The sequence below is a fragment of the Rhipicephalus microplus genome, chromosome 7, assembly GCF_043290135.1.
Source record: "Rhipicephalus microplus isolate Deutch F79 chromosome 7, USDA_Rmic, whole genome shotgun sequence".
NCBI lineage: Eukaryota > Metazoa > Arthropoda > Arachnida > Ixodida > Ixodidae > Rhipicephalus > Rhipicephalus microplus.
This window is the reverse complement of record NC_134706.1, coordinates 87,054,884-87,082,172: the sequence shown is the minus strand read 5'-3', so window position 1 is coordinate 87,082,172 and position 27,289 is coordinate 87,054,884. Positions and strand designations below refer to the sequence as shown.

Sequence of the window (27,289 nt, the reverse complement as noted above, 5' to 3'; positions counted from 1 at the left end):
CTGTCTGTCTGTCTGTCTGTTCGTGTATCCATCCGTCCGTACGTCCGCGCGTTTATCCATCCATCCATCCATCCATCCATCCATCCATCCATCCATCCATCCATCCATCCATCCATCCATCCATCCATCCATCCGTCTGCTAGTCTGTCTGTCCGTCTTTCCGTGCGTCCATCTAGTGAACACTCCACCTACCGCCATCCCCCATTTCACATCCTCTGTGGCACATACCCGCTCTAGAGCGGGTATGTGCCACCGGTGGCTGCGTACTACTACATACATACAAGACATGGACAGACCCACGCCTTAAGGAGCTTCTCCCCTAAAAGGCATCACCAAGAAGCCTGCCAGCAAACGTTATTGACATTTGAATGCACTGGCAAGTGCTGCCGTAGCTGGCTCAATTTAAGACAAATGACAGACCCTGCTGCATAGTTGGTGAATCAGCACGAAGACTTCTATATCACAAATTGACCATTTATTGCAGCGCCATTTTGGCTCGCATATTTACAAAAGCCTAGACTGCAGACAGGCGCTGTTTTCTGACTGCCCAAAGTGTGCTCAAGAGTAATTTTAAAATTCCGTATACGACACGATCTGACTTTTCATATTTCTTTAGGCTCTTTTTTATTCAAGTTCGATCTTGTTTTATGAAATAGGTTTATTCATCACATAGTGACAAAGCCACGATGCAATTTTTTAAAATGCCTAACCTAATGGACATTTATTGGACAGTTGGCACGATGTTTAAAAAATTGCATCTCTGTATTTTTTTTTCATTGTGCTCTATGCATTTGCTGGATGCTGTTTGCGTCACAGTCAACAGGCGAGAGCGCAATGACGCAACTACAGAATTAAGACCTTTGCGGACCAAAGAAATCTTTGCATGAGCAGTGTCAACGTTTTCCGCTTTTGTAAAACGAACAGACATGATATGTTTGTGAATGTATAGTCACATGCTTGTGCCTGATAAATAGCAGGTTTTTTCAGGGAGGTAATCTATGCAACTTAGACACACGGCTCCACTTGAGAACAGTATAGGGAAATTGAATAGGATAGCATGGCACTGCGTGAATGAATGCAACTCTTTCGTGGACGTCTTCTTATTCCTGTATACAATATAGTGGCTCTAACATTTCATTGTGTGTGAGGGCGCAATCATACCGTGAACTTATCTTCCGGCTCTTGTTCAGTTACTTTCGCCCCTGAACGTGGTACTTAATCGGGCTTAACGTGACTGACGGCCCTGTTTTTTCTTTATTACTTTACTCGCTATATTACACATGTCGACTCGGCTAAGCCTGCTGGCCAATACACCGCTGTCTATTGGCCAGCAGAAAGGGCGTCAGACAGAAAGGGAGTCAGAAAGCTGACAACAGCTGCCACTGTTTTTCATCGTATAGAAAAAATAAACTCGTTTTGTTTGAGGCAGATAGTAAACCAGTTATTTTTATTCATTCACTTTATTTGCAATTAACATGTTGTAGGAGACCAAGAAGAAAAAAAAAAGCGATTAAAAATCTTCAAGTCGTCCAGATGCTCCTGCACACAAGGCAGCGCAAACAATAATAACACTAAAAAAGTCACAATCATGATTATGCACATGGCTGCCCTACGACGAAGAAGCGTCCTTGTAAGACCACGTAAAGATTCATTTCACAAACTTTTGCTTTTGCAAACAACGAATGAAAAAAAAATCGGCAGACCCAACTTACCCGGGAATCGACGTTATGCGAAGCATGCAGAGGGAAGGTGACTGTGTTGCGATTTTTTTTTATTGAGCGACACATCATGAAATGACGCTCAATATATGTACAAATGCTGAACGCACAGGCATATGTTGAAGAGTTGCAGATGTTTATATAACCATGCAGTTGTTTGCGCTCGCGCATTGATGCCAACTGGAACTTGCGTATTAGCAATACCAGAAGCTGATATGAAGCGCTGATGCTCGCGGGGATGCTGGCCCTAGACACTGCTACATAAATCAAGTTCAGCGCATGGCAACTAACCACAATTGACGTTTACCCGACGTGACGGCTGTATCAAACGAATATATATGTAATGTTAATAAAATTGGGTAGGCAGGACTGCAACCACTATTTATGTTTCACGAAGATCAGTGCCTCTTTGAAACGTAGTTCGAGATCTGGCGTAGCTCTGTGGTAAAATGTTTCATTGCCACGCAGAATGCTTGACTTAAATTCCAGCTGGGACCCTGAGATTTATTCTTTGCAATCATCAGATCGGGTTGACGCTACCGATGTCGAGTATTTCTTAACTCCCGCACGTTAAAATAGCCAATGTGTGTTCTCGTCGTTTCTGGGTAGATACTAAGTGTCAATCACCTCTGGCACATACCCGCGTACCAGTGGCCCATACCTGCCCATTAGTATGTGCCACTGTCTAACGGGAAGTGTTTGGCGATGTACGTGACGGCATTGTGACATTATTCATGTCTTGATCCGGGTGTCATATTCGTCAAACCATCTTACTCTCCCATGCTAATTTTGGTTCACGCCAAGTTAAGGGTGTGACCACGAGAGCATCCGAACGTAAGTGGCTAGTTAGATACGCTCAAAGTCTCCGAAGCTCGCTAAGAAGTGCTTCGCATTTAAAAAATACAGAACGTTGTTTTTAGCAGTGATGTAACAAAGACTTTGCATTTATTTAAATTATTAGTTTGTGGTGCTAAAAGCTGCTGCCAGAAATGCCGGTTGCGGGAACCTGCTTCAAGAAATATTATTGAGAAACCTAATTTTTGTGCTTTCGCCTAAGAACTTAGATACGCGCAGAAAGTTGTCTTTATCAAGACGAATGGAAAAAAATAATATAAATTTTATTTATATAGAAAATCAGTGAGCGACACTAACATAGTCACAAGACAACTCTCAAGTATGCTACATTACACTTTGGTAACGGGCAATGAATAGCACTTTTGATAGCTGGGGATGATGAACAGGCGGAATGTCTGCAAAGCACCTGTCGCCAGAAAGGGAAAACCAGTTTTAAACGTGCCGACCATCAACGCTTCAACTTCCAAGTTTACCTGATCTCTCTCGCAATTTTCACAATATGAATACGTCGTGCTATTTTATCTATCATAATGACACATTTTAGTCTTTTATGGCATTTTAAATGATATATATATAATAATACTGGAATGCTGGCTATGCACCCTCTAGCTTTGATTCTCTTTAGTTACTTTATCATTTGTCATGTGTCTACGCAGTTCTTAGGCTGAAGACATGGTCAGTGGTTGGATTGCTGTGTAAGTCGGATGCTACTGAATGTCAATAAAAATTCTGGCTACACTCAGATTTATATTATTAGAAACCAACCACGTAAAGTAGATGCCAGGAGTTATGCCCGAGTTGAATGTACACGTGTGCACGAAATTTGTATTGATGAATGCATGAAAAAAAACCCTGTTTGCTTTGAATAAGGCGGAAATTGCTCAACGACGTCTTTTCGAAAAAAAAAAAAAAACATGGCGTCAGGCTCCAGCCATTGGTGCTTACCCCTTTGCACCTGCTCTTGCTAATGTTTCATTTATTTCTTAAAACATAATTGAATTAGAAAGCATATGTGGTAGTTGTAAGCATACGCGCTTTCTAAACATTTAAAAAAGTGATGTATATCGGCCTATTTCTGCAAAGATTTCGTGCTGCGAATTACTGTATAAGACAGCTGAGTACAGACATAGTCTGAATTTGGCCCGTTGAAATTGAGTTTTTACTTGCAGAAAAACCATGTATTTTTTAGCTCGTTGGCAGAGTTCAGTGGTAACTATAAATTACTTTCTTGATCTTACGCAAACACACTTTACCTATTTTATTAGTGTTTCTCTTGACCAACCTATCAGCCATCGTTTATTGGCAACATTTGATTGGTAGTCCTACCAAAACCTATTGTCATGTGAACTGCTTGGAATTATTTATTTGTAAGCTTCTTCTTACCGAGACGCGTACAACTTTGACGGTTACAAAGAAAAACCGTACTTTTTCGAGAGGACCCGCTGTTTCGAAGACCTGTTTCTGAAAGTCAAAGCGTCCTCTCTTTGCTGGCCACACTCCCAAAATAATTTTCCCGTCACAAATTTCACTATTCTGATATAACTTTACATTTCAAACAGAGTGTCTTAAGATATTTGAACAGCTTTTGTGTGGCCTCTCAGCGTTTGCCTGTCTGAGGGCACAATTTGAGGTCCCAGGGCACTTGCTGAGTTATTCTTGCACTGTTCTTGTGGCAGTTCCAGTGTCTTGGCAACTTTAGGAAAGTGAAATCAGTCGCAACCCCCTGAAATTGGAATAATGAAATGAAGGTGTTTGTGAAACATTCATATATAGCGCATGGTATAATTTGCAAAGTTATTCGAAAACTGGGGAAACCAAAAGTCCGCGTAGTATCAGCACATTGTACTCGAAAACATGTTTTTGCAGGGGCGTGCGAATGCCACGTTGTTGGTTACGGCTTTTAAAAATTCCATGTTACCTTTTCTCGCACTGAGCAAAAAATCTGAGGCAGGAGTATGGAAACATCACCCTCAAGTGAAGCTTGCCTTAAAAAATGAAACAAAAAACAAGAACAAACTGACACAGCTATTAGAGGCCTGTTTTACCTTTTCATTATGGTTGACTATAGATTTCAAACAAAAACAGCACTCTACGGTGGTATTTAATAGGTGTCACACTCAAAGGACGAGATGGTGTAGTAGTGATCAGCATAGTACAAGGAACAACCAGATTAAAAACGCCCAAGAAAGCTATCTCTGGTTTATTGCCGGGCAGCGATCCCAGATTAGGATGCCGCATAGACCTGAACACGTAGGGAGAGTGTTTTTTTTTTTAAATAAGCTCTTCAAGAGAGAAACGCAAAATTGTTTTGCCCAGCTTTTTAGACGTTCATAGAAAAAAAATTACCAGTAGATTATGCAGGACGTCAGAACTCACGTAACATTTTGTTAGACGGTGAGACCTATAGTTTAGAGCCTTAGCTTATCAATACCGTATATCCTGTTTTAAACAATCTTTTTTTGTTTGCTTTTCATAACTGTTAACTGAAAGCACATCAGAAGTGCCCAATACTCGTGTGTCGGGAGGAAAAATAAAAGAAAGCTGGGCATTTTTTGTGGACAATAAGCAGAAATTATAAGATGAACACATATGTAAGAACTTACGACGGCACATCTTGTGGCACATGGCTTGTGTGTGGAACCGGTTGCCGTTTCCACGGCAACCTGTGTATATGAACGGTAGGCAACGGTTTTCTTCTCGGTTGTAGTAGAACCGGCGCTGTTTTGAGTGGCAAACACCTGGATCCATCGGTCTTGTACAAACGTCTGTAAGTAGGAAAAAGCTATGTGTAGAAAACGCGAAGCCGAGGGGTGGTGACATGATGCAATCACTTCAGCAGGTGTCTTGATTTTTCGCAGGCTGACAAGAACTGGTCCGTTTGTTTGAAAGATGAATATAAAAAGTGGCTTCGATTCATGCGCTTTCATTCCACTAAAATGTCTTCCTTCATGCTCTATTTTTCACCAAAACGCGTGTTCTCCCCCCCCCCCCCCCCCCGAAGCGTTTACGCAATTTTTGATGTATGTACAGTGACCATTCTATGTGAGATATCGCATTATTTTGAAACTGCTAACATTATATACAGGAGTCAAAACACCGTATTCATTACAGGTGGTTGCAAAATAGCGCTACAAAAAATTAATGTAGCCCGCACATTAAAAAAAAAGATCAAGGAATCTTGAACTTCTCTTTCAAATTTGAAAGGCGATAGTCTTTTCGGGGTTAATTCGACACGCTTTTTCATTCGCCAGCCACGCTTCTTCGTCCCTCGGTGGACGTCTCAACTGCGTCGCGAGGATGATAATGTTCCGTCGTTTGAAATTATATTAGAATGTGATAGAGTTTACTCAAATTAACTAAAGGAAATGGTGGCGCGGTGATCATAAGCCACCATTGGAATGATGGGTAGTACACGACTTTCCCTAGTCTTCGTGCTTGCGAACTTCGATTGTGGATTTGTTTAATGCTGTCTTTTGAGACTGTTTAGAACAAAAGAGTGGACCGCTGCGAGCTTCCTGATCACTGACGTATCTGAATAGACAGGTCATCATACGCGGATCTTTAAAGTTGCAGATTGTCCCCCGATGGGCACTAAGTTTTATTTTCGTTTACATAAATAATTTACATTTACGTAACTCTTAATGAGTTACAAATAAGAGCTACAAAATATACATTCTCCGCTTACATTGTCTCCTTTCTTTTTTGACATATACACTTGATTTGTTTCTTAGGCATTATCTCAATACAATGTAGTTTGCTGACAAAGCGAAGTGACTTGATCTCTCTGCGTAAACGTTGGCTTCCACTTTTCTGTGAAAAAATATTAAGTCCCACCGTAACTTCATGGCTAACGTAATACAACAATTGGAAAGACGGGCTCACCTTCGCAGCGCGTTTTGCATTCCTCGAGACCGATGAAGCTGTCCCAGTGACCCGAACAGAAGCCGAACCCTGTTTCCTTGCAGTGGCCCGCATCCACGTCGTAGTAATAACGGTTTTCGACTCCTTCTTTGCACCGTTCCGGACCGAGAGGATCGCGACAGGGGTCTGCGAACGTTGGTAGCACTCGGAACATTCGCAAACTCCACTGCGAAAGTAATGTTTCGCAATCACACGCAGACACCAAGCAAACATCCGTTGTGATGGATCTCACAGAACTGAAGAGGAAGATATGCTTTTATAGACAGAACAGGCTTAGTAATATATCAGTTATTATTGACAGTACAGCTACTAAAAAGTTCGACAATAGAGGCTGTATCTCCTTGAGGGGACATTGAAGCAGCTGCAATGATTGGTGTGAAAAATAGCCTTACTGAGTGAAGGGCACATACGTGATGCGATGTGGCACAGGTATCAATCACTTGCTGTACCTAATGAGTTATAGTATTCCAGTATGAACAAAAGAAGGGGAATATCAATGGCTCGTTCTGCAACCTTCGAATCACGTGTGCAGTGTTCTACCAATTCAGGTTCAGCGGCCGTCAGCCACTTTATCTTGTACGTTTGTGGATTTAGACTTAGGAGGTCAGTGCCACTGGGAGCCATGATGGCAAGGGTGGAACACACGTTTTCTGCTATTTGGCGCCAGGTTACATGATATCTTCTTACGAGCTAACAATCACGAATAATCCCTCATATAATACTTGGAAACATGAAGTGTGATTGATGATTGATATGTGGGGTTGAGCGTCCCGAAACAACCATATGATTATGAGAGATGCCGCAGTGGAGGGCTCAAGAAATTCTGACCATCCGGGGTTCTTTAGCGTGCACCGAAATCTGAGCACACAGGCCCACAGCATTTACGCCTCCATCAAAAATGGAGGCGCTGCAGCCTAGATTCGATTCTGTGACCTGTGGATCAGCAGCCGAGTACCTTAGCCACTAGACCACCACGGCGGGGAGTAAAGTCTGCCAGAATGAGAACCCTCCGATGAATGGAGAAAATAAGTGGAAATTGAGGAGTTCATATGGTGGTTTTGGGACGTTAAACACCTCACATCAATCAATCAATTCCAAATTCAATGCTCATTCCTTTACTAGACTCTACATTCACGAGAAATAACTGACACGTTTGCGGTGGCAAGTTATTTTTTGTTCATTTAATTTATCCAAATTTATAACACACAACTGCAAATATTGTCTCATAAACGTTCCTTGGCTTGACGGTCTTATTAGTATTCCAATATTGCTTTTCTATCTTATTCCTAAAAATTAAGTGCGTGTGATAGCTTCCGTTTTCATGCTATTCGTGTCACATGGACATTACTCGCGTTACCGAAAGAAAAATCAGGTACTGACTTTGACATTCGTCGATGCATTCTTGGTAAGTGACGAAGTTGTTTTCGTTGCCACCACAGCCATTGTAGGTGAACAATTCGCAAAAGCCAGAAGTAGCATTGAAGAAGAAACGCTGAAGCTTTTCGTCGCACCGGCCTTCATCCAGTGGAAGCTTGCACTTTGCTAGAGAAAAAATAGTAGGAAATAAGTGTGTTATTACTGAAACGATAAAAGAATATTGATTGAGAGAGTCGAGTAACCGATATGTTTCCATTATGGAACCAAGGTTCGATAACCACCCGTATAGAAGTCTTTGCGACTAAGCAGTTTTTTTAACACAAAGACACTGAAAGGAATACTCAACAGGATATACTATAGCTGGTGGCAGTAGACCTGCTGGCATTGACCTGCTGGACTTGCTGGCACGTGAAACTGCCAATACACGTTCGCATTAGTGTACAGGGAAGCACCCAATTTCGTGGGATGCTGCAGGGGCCATGAGAAAGCTGAATCTGGGCCGCTAGCAGGCCCTGTGCATGCGTTGAAGCTTCGCAGGACCACCATGCGCGTCTTATTTTAAGTCGTTTCACTGCCTGATTGCTGATTTTGAGTGAGACACTGATTACTCTGCTGCTTCAGCAACACGACCGCCTTTCTTAACTTCACATCTCGACGACGTGAGGTAAACGTGGCGCGCTTTTTAAACACGTGCCTTTAGAATAGTTGACACTCCACGAGTCGAGCGCGACACCCCATGGCTCAAAGAGAGCAGCAGGGAAACGGGAATGTCCACACCCAGGAATGGAAGTAGCAGCGCCTTGCGCAAGATCGGTGATCACACAGGGAAAGAGCGACTACAGGAAGTGTAATAGCTTACTTATCGCCCAGCGTAGCCTCGACTCGTGAAAATAGCCTAGTGCCTCAGAGGCACCTTTCCAATGGCGCTCCCGCATCACCCGAACCATCACTGGGCAGTAAAAACCAGAAGAGAGAGGACACAGGCACAGAGAGAGATAGATAAAGATTAAGTGAAAAGCAGGGAGGTGAACCAGAAAAAAAATTGCGGTTTCGTGGCCTGCACTGGGGAAGGTACAGATTAGTGAAACGACGCCACTGCTCTCAATGACAGCGTGTCTCCTGAATTCAAGGCATGCGCATTGCACGTACAACTTTTGATATTGTACTGCCACTGTAATCACCCTTGAAATACAGCTACGCGTGGAATAGGAGCGGCGACAGTTCGAAGAGTCGCTTCGGTAGCTCCTGTAAACGCATTGCAAGATTCATTCAAGAATTCTTCCTTGTTAATTTTTTTTCTAGTACAAATTGACCAATACCGTGGAACGATTTTAACGTTTGGAAGTAACAACGTTTAAAAATATAACAGAGCAAAATAAAAAAAAAACATCGTACCCTGTTTACGAAAAGTCTAAAAAAAAAGCGTTGCAGAGCATCCCTTGCAAAGTACAGTCAAGTCTGTTTAGTGCATATGTAACTGCAGTAATGCTATTTCTTATTGTGAACAACAATTCGTGACTTGTTTAGAGTATCAAAATGTTGTTTGAACAAGTAAACTTTCCTCACATGATTGGAAAGATTTACAAAGCAATACTTCTACCACAGCTGAGTGATTTCCGTTCAAGGAGCGTGGTAGTATGACTGCGTCCAATGACCAGGCCTGTATTGACATAGTTGTCTTATCAGGCATGACGATAGTTATAGCGCGAGAACAAAACGACGAAACAGAGACAAGAAGGACACGAAAGACACGAGCGCTCCTTCTTGTCTCTGTGTCGTCGTTTTGTTCTCGCGCTATAACTATCGTCATGCCATACCAACTAGCCCAAGCTGCCACACTTCTAAGTTACACTTGTGTTCAGCTCACATATTCTGCTAATGTTGTGCAGACATAATTTAAAAAACATTTTACTTAGACACTGTGTATGTGACAACTAGAATTACATGTAAATGATTGAGCTTGAACGATAGATGAAAAATAGATTGCTGCCACGATCTCGTTTGCAACGTCAAAACCCGAGAAAACAGGGCAGCAGCAAGATGAAAAAATAAATTATTCTCCCCAAAAGGTAACAGGTTAAGGTACATATGTGAAAGAGAACATTTGCGAGCCTAAGAAGAACGAAAGCCGTGTAGCGTGGTCCACCCAGCGCTACATCGGTGCATACCTGCACCTTGAGCCGAAATAATCTGTGCTCCCGCCAGGATAACAAGAATGGCTGTAGGACAATCCATTCCCTGCGAAGAATGGAGAAAAATCTGCACACGTCATCGTAAAGAAGTACCGTTTACTTTTAAGACACTGCAAACTATGACACACATTTGGCGTTCTTGAAAATGATTTTAGGTTACCGAAAGTGGTTTAGGCAAGAAGCTAGGCTACCTGTTCTTGGCGTAGCAGTATATCACGTTAGTAGTGGTAAAAAAAAAGAACAATGCATAGGAAGAATTGATTAGCGCCTCTCCAGTCCTATTTCTGTAGTTTGTACATTCGCTAGCACTGCTATTACGATAAAGGTATCTAAAGTGTTCAGCGCATGAGCTTAGTAGTGGATCAAAGGGTGCTAAAGTTGCCATGATGTGTTTATTATTAGGAATAAAATCCAAGGCTGCACTTCTTTAAACTTTAAGCCGAAATCTCCGCACGTGTCGTTATTGATTTCAAAATGTGTTTTTTTCGTATTTTTGCGAGACCACCTCAACAACTTTTCGGAAATTTCTTATGTTATGTCTATGGCTCACACGCTTGACAATTTCCTTCAGTTTTACCAACTACCACCTACACGTCAAACTTAACATACGCCATCAGAAACTATGACATCTCAATGTTTGGCGTGGGAATTTCAGGGTGGCGTCTCCACCCACATTTTTCTTTCGCGCGTTTTGATGTTAAGCAACATCACGCATTAAAAATGTTAGTGCCAGAGTTCTAAAATTCTAATAGACTAATACGTGAAAAATTGTTCTTCTTTCAAGCTTCACTTCAAGGGAAGTGCACTGTAGAATAAGTAGTTATTTACGATTGCAGGAGAGCTATATGACAGCTTAAAAATAAGCGTGATACTTTATTATCACGTCATTATAGTATAAAATCGGAAGACAAGTTTTCATCATCATTGATTTCACCAAACATTTTGTGTGGCTATCAAACCGAAATTATAATAAATGTGTACATCCTGACTACGACAACGCACATGAAGCATATTTCTCTAGATGCTTTTGAGCATTACACATTTGCGTAGGAATGGAATAATATCGAAAGTACAGTTATTCTTCTTAAAACATATGTGGGAAGAAGCTTGCACACCTCTCAATCATTTACCTACGTTCCGATGTTCTGTACCAAAAGGGTGGCATGATTATAAAGCACGTCGCGGTTCTGGCATAGGGAGCGGTTTTGCTACGCGGGGTTCTTTCGCTTGCAGGTAATTCTAAATGCAAAGATGTTGTCGCGTTTCGCGCCTATCACAATGCAGCTGACGTGGTCGGTATAATCGGACTTGCGACCTCAAGCTTAGACGCACCACACAGTACACCTGATCAGTTACCATGGTGGCTGTACAAAATTTCTTCGGCAGCCACAAGATGGGTTCAATAGGGTGCACGAATCGCCAACTTCTGCACATTTAGCGGCTAATCACTGTAACTAAACTGCTAAAACAGCAAAAAATTTTGAAAGATGGGAATCGAAGATGCTTATATAGTGTCTAGAAATGTTTTTCACTGCATTTTTTTTTGTGATGATGCTCCTTCCTTCGTAGCGAGGAGAATAAAAGTCTTCTTCACAACATTCTGGCGAGATTTCAGAATTAGTAATTTACGCTCATTATTTCTTTGATAAGGTATACGTCAAAGGACAAACGTCTTTGCCGAATCGGTGTACATCCTAATTCTCGCCTATGGTGATCACTTTTAGAGAGGGTTTGCTCGTAAAACTAGGCGCCACGATGATGAAGATCGCATGTCAAAGAAAGACTTTACACTTTATGTTTCTGATGATACCAAACTATTTATAGCATTCAGCTATGCTACTGCCAAAACAGTACAGATTCTATGTTGAAGCTGCGTTGCTGAACATGTGAATTGGCAGAAACTGACCGCAACAGAAAACTTCAAGTAGGATTCTGCCGTATTACAAAAGGCAAGGCAGCCGTCAGTGGGTAAATTAAAGAAAATAATCGTATTTTTTTAATTATTTGGCAAATTCTGTCAGTCTTTCACTAGCAATTACAGGAAGTATGTCGAAAGGTACACATAACAGTACAATGTACGTACAATAAATGAAAGGGGGCCGTACAAATGATTCGGGTTACATCCCCCAAATCAAAGTAGACATGAGTAATGACCAAGAAAACAAACAATCCCAAGCCTCGTAATCAGGATAGGAGAGGATTACAATATGAAATAAATAAACTTGACACTAGTAAAGAAAACCAAATGAACACAATATAGGAAAGGCAGGAGATGAAAAAACAAGCGCACGTGTACAGTTTTATACACTCTTCATAAAGCTTCACACTATTAATGGCAATCGTTAAAAAATCTTAACGATATAGCCTGCAGCACAAGAAAAACTAGATATTCGTTTTCAGTTGAGCTCTAAAGGTGATCTTAAGTTAAAGCACGATGCGCTGAAAACAATGTTTCAGTATGGTATAATATGATGTTTTCCTAAAACTGCCCCTTTGTTCTAGAAAAATCTTTATAACTTAAGTGGCTGGGAGAGACTTTAACACAAAACTTATCTTCCCATTAGTAAGTATTCATTACTGAGACATCGATACAAAGCGCAGTATTAAATTGTCATGAATATTGATAATTTTGGCAAAATTTCTAGAAATGTATATCACTTAATCTTGTAGTGTCACACAGACGCCTTTGCTTAATGCGTGAAATAACTTTGGTACTGAAATAAAAAAAGACAATGCTGCCAAAATAAATTTTCTGACAAACGACACTCGGGTGACACTCGGTGAAATACGAAAGGCCCCGGCATTACCAATAGCGTTTAACTCCGAGATGTCCTAGACGTTTGCTGTTTTCAATGCAAAAAATAAGTAGGATGGCTTTGTTTTCGAACACCTATGAGACGTTCCCCAGAATGGCTGGGGCATTTCTCGTTAAATGAAGTGACTGCAAGTTACAGCTGCCGCATAATGTGAATGTCCATAACAGATCAACTAGGGAAATCGATTACCCACCTTGTACGCGACCATGACGGCAGAGCGCGATTTGTGCAAGCACGACAGTTGTACCTCTGATGAGACAGCCACTGTGTGTCGTGATGCATCAAGGAAGCACTCGCATGGCCACCCACTCTTAAGGTGTTACTGTCTTACGAAACTTCGGCTTCGTTTTGTATGTGTGTCTATACTTCCGCCTTGCGCGTAAAGTGTGAGATAAAAGACCCGCGTGTTCACTCATACTTTGTTCAGTTCGCCGACCTCTTGTTCAAGGAAGCTGGAGGCCCACACGTGTCTCGTTCGACATCCTGAGGGCCCGTGTTTTTTCTCGTTTCACGCCCGTAAAGCCACGAAGGTGGTATCAGTATAGGTGCGTCACGCCGCCTCTTTCCCGCCTTATCTTGACGTGCACGTGTCCCTGGCGGGCACTGCTTCCTTTTCCGACGTGTCCGCCATGATGGGGCCGTTACTGTGCTTCATGACTTTGATCACGGCCATGGTCGTCCCATTTAGATGGAGGAGAAACGCCAGAGGCCCGAGTCCTGTGCGATATCAGCGCATGGTTAAGAACACCAGATGGCAGAATTTTTTTTTCAGAGCACCCCACTACACCGTCCCATCGCAAGCATGTCTAGTTAAGAAATGGCAAGTTGCAGACATTATGACCATAGTTATTAAACTTCTCAGCACAAAAATATCAGAGAAGGAACACAAGAGACGAGGACTGCGCTCGTCCTCGTCTCTTGTGTTCCTTCTCTGATATTTTTGCACTAAGAAGTTTAATGATGGATTACCAACCTGCGCAATCACACTCTTTACTTCGGTATTATTCCGCAAGTCGCGGGATCGAATTCCGGTGGCGGCGGCTGCATTTCTGATGGAGGCGGAAATGTTGTAGGCCCGTGTACTCAGATTTGGGTGCACGTTAAACAACCCTAGGTGGTCGAAATTTTCGGAGTCCTCCACTACGGCATCTCTCGTGATTGCATGGTCGTTTTGGGACGTTAAACCTTACAGATGAATCAATACTTCAGTTACTATTACTTATTACTTATTACTAGCTTCGCTCGATGAAGAATGTATGTCAAGGAAGCGTGTGAAAGGGTCCTCTTTTCTGTTCACAATGTGCACATCTCACGCGTGCAAGCAGATGAACGCTTGCTTACTTCTTGCATGACTTTTTTTTGCAAACAATGCCGACTATTTAGAACAAATATGCTCGTTGTAGGGAGGAGGAAGCAACAAAAGGGAGAAGGCAGGGAGGTTAACCAGAAAGACATCCGGTTGGCTACCCTACACTGGGGGATTAGGGAAGGGGACAAGAAAGACGAGAAAGAGGGAAGAGAGGGAGAAGAATAAAAGGGTGGGGGAGAGACTGACAGTAATTTCACTGCAGCGTGTAGAACTCTACCACATGTCTGAGGCGTGCACACAAGCCTGTCTTTCCCAGGAAACACAGCAGGGCTTTCACTGCCTTGTGGGCTGTCGAGGCATGTGGACGTTGCTGTAATAGCACCTGCACAGAAAGGGGCCGATCATCCAGTCGCCGCATTGCGTTGGCAAGTACTTGTCTATCTGAGGCAAAACGAGGACAATGGCACAGCAGGCGTTCGATATTTTCGTCGGTGCCGCAAACATCACACGCCGCACTGTCAGTAATTCCAATTAACGTGGTATAAGTTTTCGTGAAAGCAACTCCCAGCAAAAGGCGATAGAGAAGCGAAGCTGCACGTCGATGTAGGCCTGGTGGAGGCTGGAGTTGTAGTGAAGGGTCGAGCTCGTGCAGTCTTGTACGTCGTATGCTTGGTGTGTTCCACTCAGTCAGTGTGAGACTGCGGGCCAGTTGACGAATCTGCCTCGCCGCATCCTCTCTTGAAAGCGGAATCGGAACGCTGTTCGCTTCTTTATGTGACGTGCGAGCAGCATGATCTGCAGAATCATTGCCGCCTATACCACAATGCCCAGGTAACCACTGAAAGACGATGTCGTGGCATTTTTGGATTAAAAGGTGGTGAAGTTTCACGGTTTGGTAGGCCAACTGGTCATGGCATCTGCGTCGGAGAACTGATATCAGGCACTGTAACACTGGTTTTGAGTCAGAAAACACAGTCTATTTACCTGGTCTTTCTTCTGAATTGATGAGTTCCCGTGCATTGCGCAGAGCCTCGAGTTCTGCCGTCGTTGACGTCGGCACGTGTGAAGTCTTAAAACACCGAGTTACCCCTTGTGATGATATACCCACTGCTCCACCTGAACTAGATGGCGTAGTAGAGCCATCCGTGTAAATGTGCACGTGGTTACTGTAGTTTTCTTCCAGTAGGAATAGACTCAGTTGTTTCAGGGCATGTGTCGGTAAGTCCGATTTTCTCCTCATTCCTGGAATCATTAAGTGAACTCGCGGCCGGCTCAAGCTCCAAGGAGGAAGCAGTGGCTTTGATGCAGGTGCGTACGTCTCAGTAAACGATGAACGATACTTGTAGACAGTAGTGCCGTATGTCGTGTGGGGCCTTTCAGCAGCTAGGCTCGCCAGGTGGTGAGAAGGGGTCCTGGCATAATGCCTGAGGTGCATGCGCATTGTCTCGGTAATAATATGCGTCTTTATCGAGTGATCTTGAGCGATGGCAATGGTTTCAGCCGTTGAAGCACTGTGGGGTAATCCAAGGCATATCTTAAGTGCTTGGGCTTGAATGCTCTGAATTGCGCGCAGGTTGGTCTTGCCGGTGTTAGATATTGCAGGTAAGCTGTACCGTAAGAATTCGATAAACAACACTTTGTACAGTTGTAGCATAGATGGTATGGGCACTCCCCAATTTTTTCCTGCAAGGAATTTGAACATGTGGCATGTTGCGATCAGCCGCTTCTTCACATAGTTCACGTGTGGAGTCCACGACAGGTTTCTGTCTATTATGACTCCCAAGAACCTGTGGCTTCTGCTGAACGATATGTATTGTTCATTAATTGATATGCTGTAAGCATACATTGGTTTCCGCGGGAACGCTACCACTGCACATTTTCCGCAGGACACCTCGAGGCCTTGTTTACGAAGGTAGCATGACGTCGTTGTAGCAGCCTTCTGAAGGTGGGCGCGAAGCTGAGGCCTTATCACACCTGATGTCCAAATGCAGATGTCATCAGCGTAGACAGAAAGTTCTACCGTGCTAGGTAGCTGCTCGACTAGACCAATGAGAGTTAGGTTGAAAAGTGTAGGGCTTAGCACTCCTCCCTGAGGAACTCCTCGGTTGCTGTAATAATCAGGTGTTGGGCCATTCGCTGTCATCACGTAAAATGATCTCAGCTGTAAGTAGCTGTACACCCACATTAATATCTTGCCACCAAGACCTACTGTTTCCAAAGCACTCAGGATGGCTTCATGGGTGACATTGTCGTAAGCCCCCTTAACGTCTAGAAACAGGGCGGCGCACAGTCTCTTACAGGCTTACTGGTGTTGAACATATGTCACCAGATCAACAACGTTGTCGATTGACGAATGGCCGCGCCTGAATCCTGTTATGGATACTGGATAGATTTCGTAGTGCTCTAAATACCACTCCATTCGTGTTAGAATCATTCGTTTCATCGTATTTCCCACACAACTGGCTAGTGCAATAGGACGGTATGAGGCAATATCCAAAGGAGATTTACCAGCCTTTAGAAGTGGAATGAGGCGACTTGACTTCCATGCCTGGGGAACCGTACCAGTCTGCGAGGAGTTGTTATATAGGCGTAAGAGTGCCTTCCGAGCTTCGTCTCCAAGATTACAAAGGGCACGATAGGTAATGCCGTCAGGTCCGGGTGCTGAAGAACGTCTGCACAGTGCCAGTGCCGCCTCTAGCTAATCCATAGAAAACTGGCATTCCATATGGGGATAACGTGAGGGTGGTGGGTTCTCAAATGTTCCCACTCTCGATACTGTGAAATTGGAATCACCAGCAATTCTTCTGCAGAAAAATTCTGTGACGTCAATCTCTCTGCATCGAAGGTGAAATGCCAGATATGTAAACGGGTGTCGCTGACCCAAGGTTGTGCTAAGACCCCGGACAGTTCGCCATATCAGTGATAGGGGCTTTCGTGGATCCAACGACTCGCAAAAGGATGTCCAACGTCGCCTAGCCAGTTTATCCATGTACCGCTGCATTTTTTTTGAATGCGTCTAGCCAGCCTCAAATCATCCATGCACTTTTCCGTCGGTACCTTCGTTCTGCACGACGGCGTATTGCGTGAAGTTTCTCGCGCAGTTGCTCGTTGTATATTTAGCGTAAATACTGATATCTTCACAATATCTATTGGTTTAGCTTACTACAGTTACTTGGTGAGTATAAAAAAAGGCATTTCAGCTTGGAGTCAATAGGAGTGTGCGTTTATCAAAAGGCAGAGCATACCTCGACCAAATATACCCAAAAGATCACCGAACATAGGCTGGACGATAAATGTAACCGGGGCCTATGTTGTTTCATTTATTCATTTCATGAATTAATATTTATTATTCATGTTATTTCATTTCTTCAAAACAATGCACTAGCAAAAAAAATACAGAAACCTTTGCCATGAAATCACCTAACTTTTCAGACACAAGACTACATTGCTATTTTACGAGCATGTGCAATACACCCAGTGCACTTTTTTGTTGGCCCAATCACTCTCGTAATCCCCAATCTACACGATACGTCGGAGATTACAAATTTTTTTATTCAAACTTGCTGTAGGACAAAGCAGGGCGCCATTTGCTCAAATATATGGCAAGAAGATAGGTGTCATTTCGCAAGTTTTGCACCTGTGTGCAAGCTGGAGATAAGAACATGTGTAGGGCTTAATTAACAAACTAACTCTTTCAATTTATCACTATAGTACTTCAGAAGTCGGAGTTATTTTTAGTAGTGATCAATTTAGCACTGAATTCATTTTACGTTACAGTAGGTGCCGGAGCATCACACTGGCACGAAAAGGAAAGTTAAGGGACAAGAGGTAACTATTTGAGATAAATATTTGATAAATATTTGAGGATTCTAAGATGCATCTACTTCAGTCTTCGTGCTGTGCCATGGCATGTAGCCGAGCTGAATAGGGTGCTGCTTTTTTGTGCGATGCCATGTCGGTGGAGCACCTGGGTTCTTACAACGTATCGTAGAGGACTGCGGAACAAAGCTTTTCAAATTCTCGAACCTTGGCAACACCCACAAGTTTTGCGAGAGGGCAATGATTGGCTCCAATCTCTATAATCATTTTGCCCAGACGTAAGGGCCCAAGACGGTGCCGGTGCAGGAAACACCCTGGATTTACGGCACCTTTCCTAGGCTACCTGCTAAAAAAATGTTTATCTCTGCCCCACCCTGACTCCGGAAATCCCGACCAGTTGAGAATCTTTAACATGCATTTAAATCGAAGTACAGGGGCATCAAGCAATTTCGCCACCATCGAAAAATACGTGTACAGTACAGTATGGCAATGGGGTCTAGAAGGCAAGGGTGAAGAAGGGAGATGTGAAGGATGGGAAGCAATGCAGGATTGGGAGCACAAAGCATATAATAGCTTTGCATAGTATCTAGAGGGAAAGGGTGGAAAGTCAAAGGGTTTTTGAGAAGCATGCGCACGTCTCAGCTTCGGGTAAAGGGGAGAACAATGCAACTTTCGTAAATGGTTGTGGGACACTTGTCGGACTCGGTGTAGGCACACTGCGTAGCCGCTTGCGTGGTGCGATCTAAAGCGCGGGCGGCAGTCGGATCAACCTATCGTCGTTGCCGATTGGACTCAGCTTCGCGCCGCTTCACTCGAGGATCGGCGGCTCGCCGTTGACGTTTCTCCGCCACGTCTCGAACACGAACTTCAGCTTACTCGGCTTGCTGTTGACGTTTCATAGCAGCGTATCGAGCCCACAATTCCAGATGTTTCGCTCAGCGCTGGAGTTCAGCATCACGCGTTATTCGCTTCGTAGCGTTGTCTTCCGCTTCTTCTGCTCCGGTTCATGATCACATTTAGGCTACTGCAGTGACGTCATGCCCAGTGAGAGGTGCAATGCTTGGGTCGGATTGTGTTACACTTCTTTCTAGGGGTACCGTGGCCGTCAGACATTCGCCTTCACCGTCTTCTGCCATCGCCTTGAGAGGCGGCCAGCCAGTGAACAGTCGAGAGTTACGCGCGAGTGAACGGGAGAGTGGGGCGCAGAGTGGAGAGAGAGAGAATCGTGTGAGAAGGAGCGGCGAAGCATTGAACCACGGAGGAAGGAAAAGGTAAGGAGAGGCCCTGACGTCACTCGTTGTGAAGTCGCGATGAAGCCGGAAGTCGGCCATATTGAGTAGGCAAATTCTCCTCTCTTGTTTACATATGAATGCGAAGCAGAAGGTGCGACTTCCTCTCCGGCTCGGAAAGCACGTGGGCTGCGCAGCGCGTGTGTCGTGACGATCCGAAACTAATAGAACTGGGCTCATCACTCAGAGCCAGCGGGACACCTTCAGCGAAATCGCTTCGTCCGAGTAATAACAGGGAGTAATGGCTCGCCGACAACAAAGCAACTACAAGGGAACGCGCGCTAGATGCACTGACAACGGCGAGTGCTTTCACGTCATTAATTCAGCAACTGTACAGACAACACAATCGGTCGTGCGCCTTCTACGGTTGCATTCCGCCACGCGACTGACGCAGCGTCCTGCCACTGTGTCCGTGTTCCGCGTGAAACTACCTGCGTCAGCATTCTGTGACCGTGGTGACTTTGAGCACGGTGCTAGTGACAGTTGAACGTGGTTGCTGTTACGTTGAGATTACATGCAATGCTGGTGGAGAGTGTACCAAGCGGAACAGAAAAGGTGTTTTAATACGCACAGGCAAGTTGTTACTGTACACACACAACACGAAACTACGTATGTGCACATGGTCCTCACGGCGTCTTGCTGGGCTCAACAGCGTCGTCCGTTGTCACAAGCAGGAGCACTGCTCAACCGTCACTGACTTGCAAGGCGTTCGTCGTCATTCAGCTTCGTCATGGTGCCCAACGCCATTTCGCTGAACATTAACTGCTTCATCCGCGTCATCCGCCGCACGACACATGGATATGCACTTGTTCTACGCACTGTTGAAACCCCGTGATGGACAAAGAGATTTGTAAACTTTGCTAAGAGTAATGTAACAGTCAGACGAACACTGCGTAACTAATAACGCGGCGCAGAGCACAGATATTGTCCGCCACGGCTCAGCACGAGACCTGGGGAGGCACACATTCCGCCGCCAGCCGCGGCCGCTCACTGCTAGACCAGCTTCACTGCGCAACACGTAACCATACCAACGCCGCCATTGTGCCTAGTGAATATGGCCGCCATGATGTCATTTCCGCCACATTTTTTACGCCCTGCGCCGGCTGGGCATGCCCTTCCTTACCTTTTTCCTTCCTCCGTGCATTGAACCTACCTTCCTCTACACTCTCTCCACACAGGTGGCAGCTCCGTCGAGCTCTCACGATGCGAGCGCCGCTACAGGCCAGAACGCGTTCCTCCTCTCCACTCACTCTCTCGTACTCCACCCGCACCACTTGCTCCAGTTGCTAGGGGTGAGGATAAGCGCGTGCGCCCACAGTCGTTTTTATGGGAGAGAGAGAGAGAGAGCGGAAAGATAACAAAAGCCGGCGCACGGACACCATCGTACACCTGACAAAGCCCAACTAAGAAATAGAAAAAAATGCTCAGGATAAGCCACTCTTCCTGCTTGATCTGTAACTGAGCTGCACGTGTCACTTAGGCCTGGCGTTTTTTTTTTTTAAATTACGTCTTCGCTGCTGAAGCAGACGAGGACAGTAAAAAAAAACGCCAGGCGTGCGCAGAACGCACAACACAGCCACATCGAAAGCAGGAAGAGAAGCTTTTCAGAGCTTTTTCTAAACACTCATTGAGTAAACGCTTGAATCAGAATTGCTGCGTACCTGGTGTGCCATAAATATTCATATTTTCTGTATTGTAGGCCAGCATTCACTACGCTATCCTTCGTCATTATTCGGAGAAGCGTGGTATCCACTAAACACTTGCAACAAATTTTGTGCTAATTTCGTGTTACCTTAAGTGGCTGACGACGATGAAGATGACCCGCCTGAAGTGGTTATGTGTCACAGTTAATAGGTGATGAAGAACAGGATTTCGTAGTGTGTTGGAGCATTGGACGACCCACTCATTACGCGATTCGGATTGTGTGACGCCTGATTGTTCCTTTGCTGTTCTAAAACGCTTTACTACTCATATTAAGTGATTCCATTCCCGGCATCGAGCCTGCATAAGGCGTGGCTTTGCGTAAGAATACTGGGCTTGCACGCAGTGGTGGTGGGTTCGAATCTCGCTATGTCACCACATGTCTTTGTTGTTTTACATTTTTCTTATTTCGTTTGATAGTAGTTACGGACTCTGGAGGCGGCGGCGGACAACTAGAGTGCCGCGCGTGACCCGCGTTGTGATCTTATAACAGCTTTCGCTTTAAAAGGGCAGTGTGCTTCTCTTCCCGAACAATATGCTCTGTAGCACATTGACGCCGTGTCTAGTTGATTTTAACAGCTTTGGAACCATATGGCGTTCTCCTATTGGACGTGAGAAATGAGTTACCCCACCAAAAATGTATTGAAGAATGCTGGTGCTATTGAGAAAATCTGTTGTGTCTGGGTCATCACATGCTTTGGCCGCAAATAATACACACAAGGTTGGAAGTGCTGCTTGTGCTTGTCGTTGAGTGTTTCTTTACTTTGTGTGTGTGTTAATTGCGGCCAAAGCATGGCAGTAAGCAAGTATCAACTAGGCCAACAATCAATATTGGGCCATCACAGAATCACAGTGACAGGCTTAATTGGCACCAGTTCTCTTGTAAAGGGAGTGTGACGTCAGACCAGTAATTTACGCGCGAACAAATATGGTATTTTCAGTGCATCACGTATTGCACATATTCATGCTGTTATAAAGAACCAGGAGCTGTGCCTGCGCGCAATTACATATTTGTTATCTACACAAGAACGGGTCCTCGTAATTATTCTTATTTTACATTATAAAAAAGACAAGTTACACTTTATGCTGCATATAGTTTATGCCATTTTCCCTTTGCTGGCGACACAGTATTGTTATTTGACTTTCACCACAAAACCATCACTACCCAATTTATGGGCAATGGAAATCTGGTGGACATCCGAATTCTAGCCGAACGTCCGCGTCCTGAGCCCGTTATATACAGTATAACCCTTTAGGGTCATTGAGTTTTAATTGTTCTTTACGCCCGTTTTGCCATTTGTATCGAACATCCAAAGGGTATCTAAACCAGGCTTCATGTGGACATGATAATTTGGACAGCAGATGGACGTCTATGAGACATCCTAATAAACACAAAACCCGAAAAAAACTATATAAACAGAAACAGATATAAACAGTTATAGATGTCTTGATATAAAATAGCACCTAAAATAGACATTTCTAAAATAGGAGATCTGCGCCTGAAATGTACTTGCATATAGTTTATTAGTTGCTTTTTAACTCCGTCATAGCCTAATCGGACAAACAAGTTCATAACGCAGACTTCAAGGCGTTGTTGAGCAACTATTGTGCTAGCGTTCAAGTACCATCTCAACGGCATTTCGATTGTTGTGTCGAGTAAGGCCAAAATGCCCAAACGTGTTGTCAAAAGAGCCGGTGACCGTCGGTTCTTCCAACAAGTGACGCAGCTAACAATCCGTAGAATACTTGCTTTCACACGACAACTACGAGTGTACTGTACGTGCATCTCTCACATTTCTTTTTTCAAGCCAAGGCAGCCAACTGGCAGTCGTGAACAATCCGTTCATCTCAACACGCTCGCACAACTGTGACCAAAAACGCGTGTGACACGTGACAAAGACGCTGTCGTTCATTGGCGCGCAAACGTCGGCTTCGGCGGTACGCGCACAGTGGCGAGACTCGTGTTGAAGCTTGTCCTGACCCCGCAGCGGTGCCCAGTGGTTCGTTCAGCAGGCCGGCGGTCATCGCTTGGCGTGTTGTTTAGCGTTTCTAGCTTTTCTGTGCGGAGTACTCGCCGTTACCCGGCGTCAAGTATCTACGCTAATTCTGGTTTCCGCATATTTTGCATCAGTGTTTTGTGGAACAAGCTTCGTTGACAAACCGTTTCAATCATGGCCAGATCTGCTTGCCAAGTTGGTGGCCTTTAGGAGCCACTAAAAACGTCTCACGCTCACGCCACGTACTTCTTTCGGTAAGTGACATTAATTGTTCCCCTGAATTTTAGTCATTTCTACTGGAACGTCGTAGATTTGTTATTAGAGCGGTAAACATGACAGTTGTTTGCTGGGCGGTTGAATTGGTTGAATCTTCACCGAAGGCAAAATTATGGAGCACATACTGGTGTTAATCGCAACCCAGGCACTCACTCGACCTATTTTGGGCGATGTTCTTGTGCGGGTTGCAGTAGAGTGTGGGCTCGTGCGTGCGAGCGACAAGCCGACATTTGAGGCAAGCATACTTACAACTATGCCGGCCTCTCGGTAACAAAAAAATTGCAACGCTTAGACCTCCGGCACCTCGCCTGTGAGTGAAGTTGTCACAGATTGTTACATTTATAAATACGTAACAGCATTTATCACACCTGTACTTTTAAATCTGTCGTATTTGTTGTAAACCATACGTAGCTTACTTGCTTTTAATTGTATTCAGCTTTCTTGCACTGCTCCTTGTACACATTGGGCCTGACACGGCGCCTGCTAATGCAGCCGCCAGTGCAGCTTCTTTCACTGGAATCGTAAGGCATCGTGCGATAGTCATTCATAAAATTTTATGTGAAGAATTGTTTATTTTTCAAAGTGATTCGCTGTTTTTAAAATAAATATAGATTGATGTACTCCGTACTGTCTCTCACGTCCTTGTTTGCTTGATATCGTATTTGTAGCATACTACATTGTGAGAAACATCAGGCAAGTTAATGCTACAGAAACAATAAAACTGGCAGCTACTAATGTAGGGGCGTACACAGAATATTATTTTGAGTGGAGCAAGTTGCCTGCATGCTGATGCCCTCGCGTGCCTCTGTACTCACCACCGCCCGCGTATAAATACAGAGGAACAGAATGGGTCACGTACACAAGTCGCTTGGGGCATTGACACTAAAACTTTGTGGTGAAGTCTCATAAAGCAATCGAGGAAAGTCCGATAGTTTCAATGATACTCCCAGGGATCTCCAGTAAACGCACGGAAACGGCTAATTTCATGTCCATCCTGTCGATGAATGTACAACTTTAGGCGCGAAGCTCCTTATAGCGGCACCCGTTCGTCCCTCGTAGCCGTTGTAGTGTGTAACAAGTATAACATTTTGACCTCCAAGGTGGTGCCGGTGAGAGATTTCTTGTGTGCGTTGTTGAACAATAAAAGATAGTGCTCAATGTACATGCCAATGGCTGCTAAGGGAGAATGAGAGCCAGGAGAATTCGGCTTTTAGTAACGCGCACGCTGCGAATTTTTATTGTTCACCAACGCACAGAAGACAAGAAAGGGTTGCTACGTTATACTCGCTCGGCGTAACCTCCTAGGTTTTAGAAAGGTTTAGCGAGCGTTGGGCCACACTGCCATGAATACAGTGAACTAGTATATACCATGAACTCGAGGTGGTTAAATCTGGGAAGTAGACACGAAGCGCAAGCCGTAAGAAAGTGTGCGTGTGCCTCCTCTCGTCCAGTCCTTGGAATGTCCGCTGGATGACGGTGCTTCTATATGAGGAATATATGATGAAAAGATGCGAGATGGTGGTACTTGGAGTGTTGAATAGGTGGACGAACGGACACACAGACGGATGCATGGACGGACAAACGAATGGCTACACGGACGGACGGACGCATGGACGAAAGCAGGGATGGACGCACTGGTGAACGTGCGGACGCACAGATGCACGCACGGACGGGCTGATGAACGCATGGGCGGCCACACAGACGCACGCGTGGATGGATGGAAGCAAGAACGAATGGACGTACGGATGCTTGTATGTATGTATGTATGTATGTATGTATGTATGTATGTATGTATGTATGTATGTATGTATGTATGTATGTATGTATGTATGTATGTATGTATGTATGTATGTATGTATGTATGTATGTATGTATGTATGTATGTATGTATGTATGTATGTATGTATGTATGTATGTATGTATGTATGTATGTATGTATGTATGTATGTACCGTGAAACAAACGTGTTTTTGGCCAGTGTTGCTCAGTTTTCGCTTATTGAGAGACTGCACCACAATTTGCAATTTATTGCAGTATTTACGGCTCTTAGATTATCCTTCGAATAGAAGTGATTTATTGGGAATCTGCGTAGTCCCGTACTAAAATTTAAACTTGAATTGATCTGTTGTGGTTAATTATTGGTTTGAAGTTCATGCAACCAGGAACCAGGAAACATGTTTTGTGGCCAGTGTTGCTCAGTTTTCGCTTATTGAGAGACTGCGCCACAATTTGCAATTTATTGCAGTATTTACGGCTCTTAGATTATCCTTCGAATAGAAGTGATTTATTGGGAATCTGCGTAGTCCCGTACTAAAATTTAAACTTGAATTGACCTTTTGTGGTTGATTATTGGTTTCAAGTTCAAGCAACCAGGAACCAGGAAACATGTTTTGTGGCCAGTGTTGCTCAGTTTTCGCTTATTGAGAGACTGCGCCACAATTTGCAATTCATTGCAGTATTTACGGCCCTTAGATTATCCTTCGAATAGAAGTGATTTATTGGGAATCTGCGTAGTCCCGTACTAAAATTTAAACTTGAATTGACCTTTTGTGGTTGATTATTGGTTTCAAGTTCATGCAACCAGGAACCAAAAAACGTGTTTTGTGGCCAGTGTTGCTCAGTTTTCGCTTATTGAGAGACTGCACCACAATTTGCAATTTATTGCACTATTTACGGTTCTTAGATTATCCTTCGAATAGAAGTGATTTATTGGGAATCTGCGTAGTCCTGTACTAAAATTTAAACTTGAATTGACCTTTTGTGGTTGATTATTGGTTTCAAGTTCAAGCAACCAGGAACCAGGAAACGTGTTTTGTGGCCAGTGTTGCTCAGTTTTCGCTTATTGAGAGACTGGGCCACAATTTGCAATTCATTGCAGTATTTACGGCCCTTAGATTATCCTTCGAATAGAAGTGATTTATTCGGAATCTGCGTAGTCCCGTACTAAAATTTAAACTTGAATTGACCTTTTGTGGTTGATTATTGGTTTCAAGTTCAAGCAACCAGGAACCAGGAAACATGTTTTGTGGCCAGTGTTGCTCAGTTTTCGCTTATTGAGAGACTGCGCCACAATTTGCAATTCATTGCAGTATTTACGGCTCTTAGATTATCCTTCGAATAGAAGTGATTTATTGGGAATCTGCGTAGTCCCGTACTAAAATTTAAACTTGAATTGACCTTTTGTGGTTGATTATTGGTTTCAAGTTCAAGCAACCAGGAACCAGGAAACATGTTTTGTGGCCAGTGTTGCTCAGTTTTCGCTTATTGAGAGACTGCACCACAATTTGCAATTTATTGCACTATTTACGGTTCTTAGATTATCCTTCGAATAGAAGTGATTTATTGGGAATCTGCGTAGTCCCGTACTAAAATTTAAACTTGAATTGACCTTTTGTGGTTGATTATTGGTTTCAAGTTCATGCAACCAGGAACCAGGAAACGTGTTTTGTGGCCAGTGTTGCTCACTTTTCACTTATTGAGAGACTGCACCACAATTTGCAATTTATTGCACTATTTACGGCCCTTAGGTTATCCTTCGAATAGAAGTGATTTATTGGGAATCTGCGTAGTCCCGTACTAAAATTTAAACTTGAATTGACCTTTTGTGGTTGATTATTGGTTTCAAGTTCAAGCAACCAGGAACCAGGAAACGTGTTTTGTGGCCCGTGTTGCTCAGTTTTCGCTTATTGAGAGACTGCGCCACAATTTGCAATTCATTGCAGTATTTACGGCCCTTAGATTATCCTTCTAACAGAAGTGATTTATTGGGAATCTGCGTAGTCCCGTACTAAAGTTTAAACTTGAATTGACCTTTTGTGGTTGATTATTGGTTTCAAGTTCATGCAACCAAGAACCAGGAAACGTGTTTTGTGGCCAGTGTTGCTCAGTTTTCGCTTATTCAGAGACTGCACCACAATTTGCAATTTATTGCACTATTTACGGTTCTTAGATTATCCTTCGAATAGAAGTGATTTATTGGGAATCTGCGTAGTCCCGTACTAAAATTTATACTTGAATTGA

General features: G+C 43.8%; 1 protein-coding gene across 1 annotated transcript; it reads right to left on the bottom strand.

The window, feature by feature from the left end:
- Positions 1-2,817: 2,817 nt before the first annotated feature.
- Positions 2,818-13,552, bottom strand: LOC119180181 (tissue factor pathway inhibitor-like). Its single transcript, XM_075870056.1, has 6 exons — positions 13,467-13,552; positions 10,040-10,109; positions 7,875-8,036; positions 6,456-6,660; positions 5,177-5,338; positions 2,818-4,296 (listed from the first exon to the last, which is right to left on the bottom strand). Exons 1-6 carry the CDS (start codon positions 13,550-13,552, stop codon positions 4,283-4,285), a joined length of 699 nt encoding a protein of 232 aa, XP_075726171.1. The 3' UTR covers positions 2,818-4,282.
- Between the last annotated feature and the right edge of the window lie 13,737 nt (positions 13,553-27,289).

Coding starts and splice junctions, on each gene's coding strand:
- LOC119180181 (XM_075870056.1), bottom strand. CDS start 13,552: ATGGCCGTGATCAAAGTCATGAAGCACAGTAACGGCCCCATCATGGCG. Junction 6,661..7,874: donor ATGCATCGACGAATGTCAAA/GTCAGTACCTGA, acceptor TTACTTTCGCAG/TGGAGTTTGCGAATGTTCCG. Junction 5,339..6,455: donor ATGCAAAACGCGCTGCGAAG/GTGAGCCCGTCT, acceptor TCCTACTTACAG/ACGTTTGTACAAGACCGATG.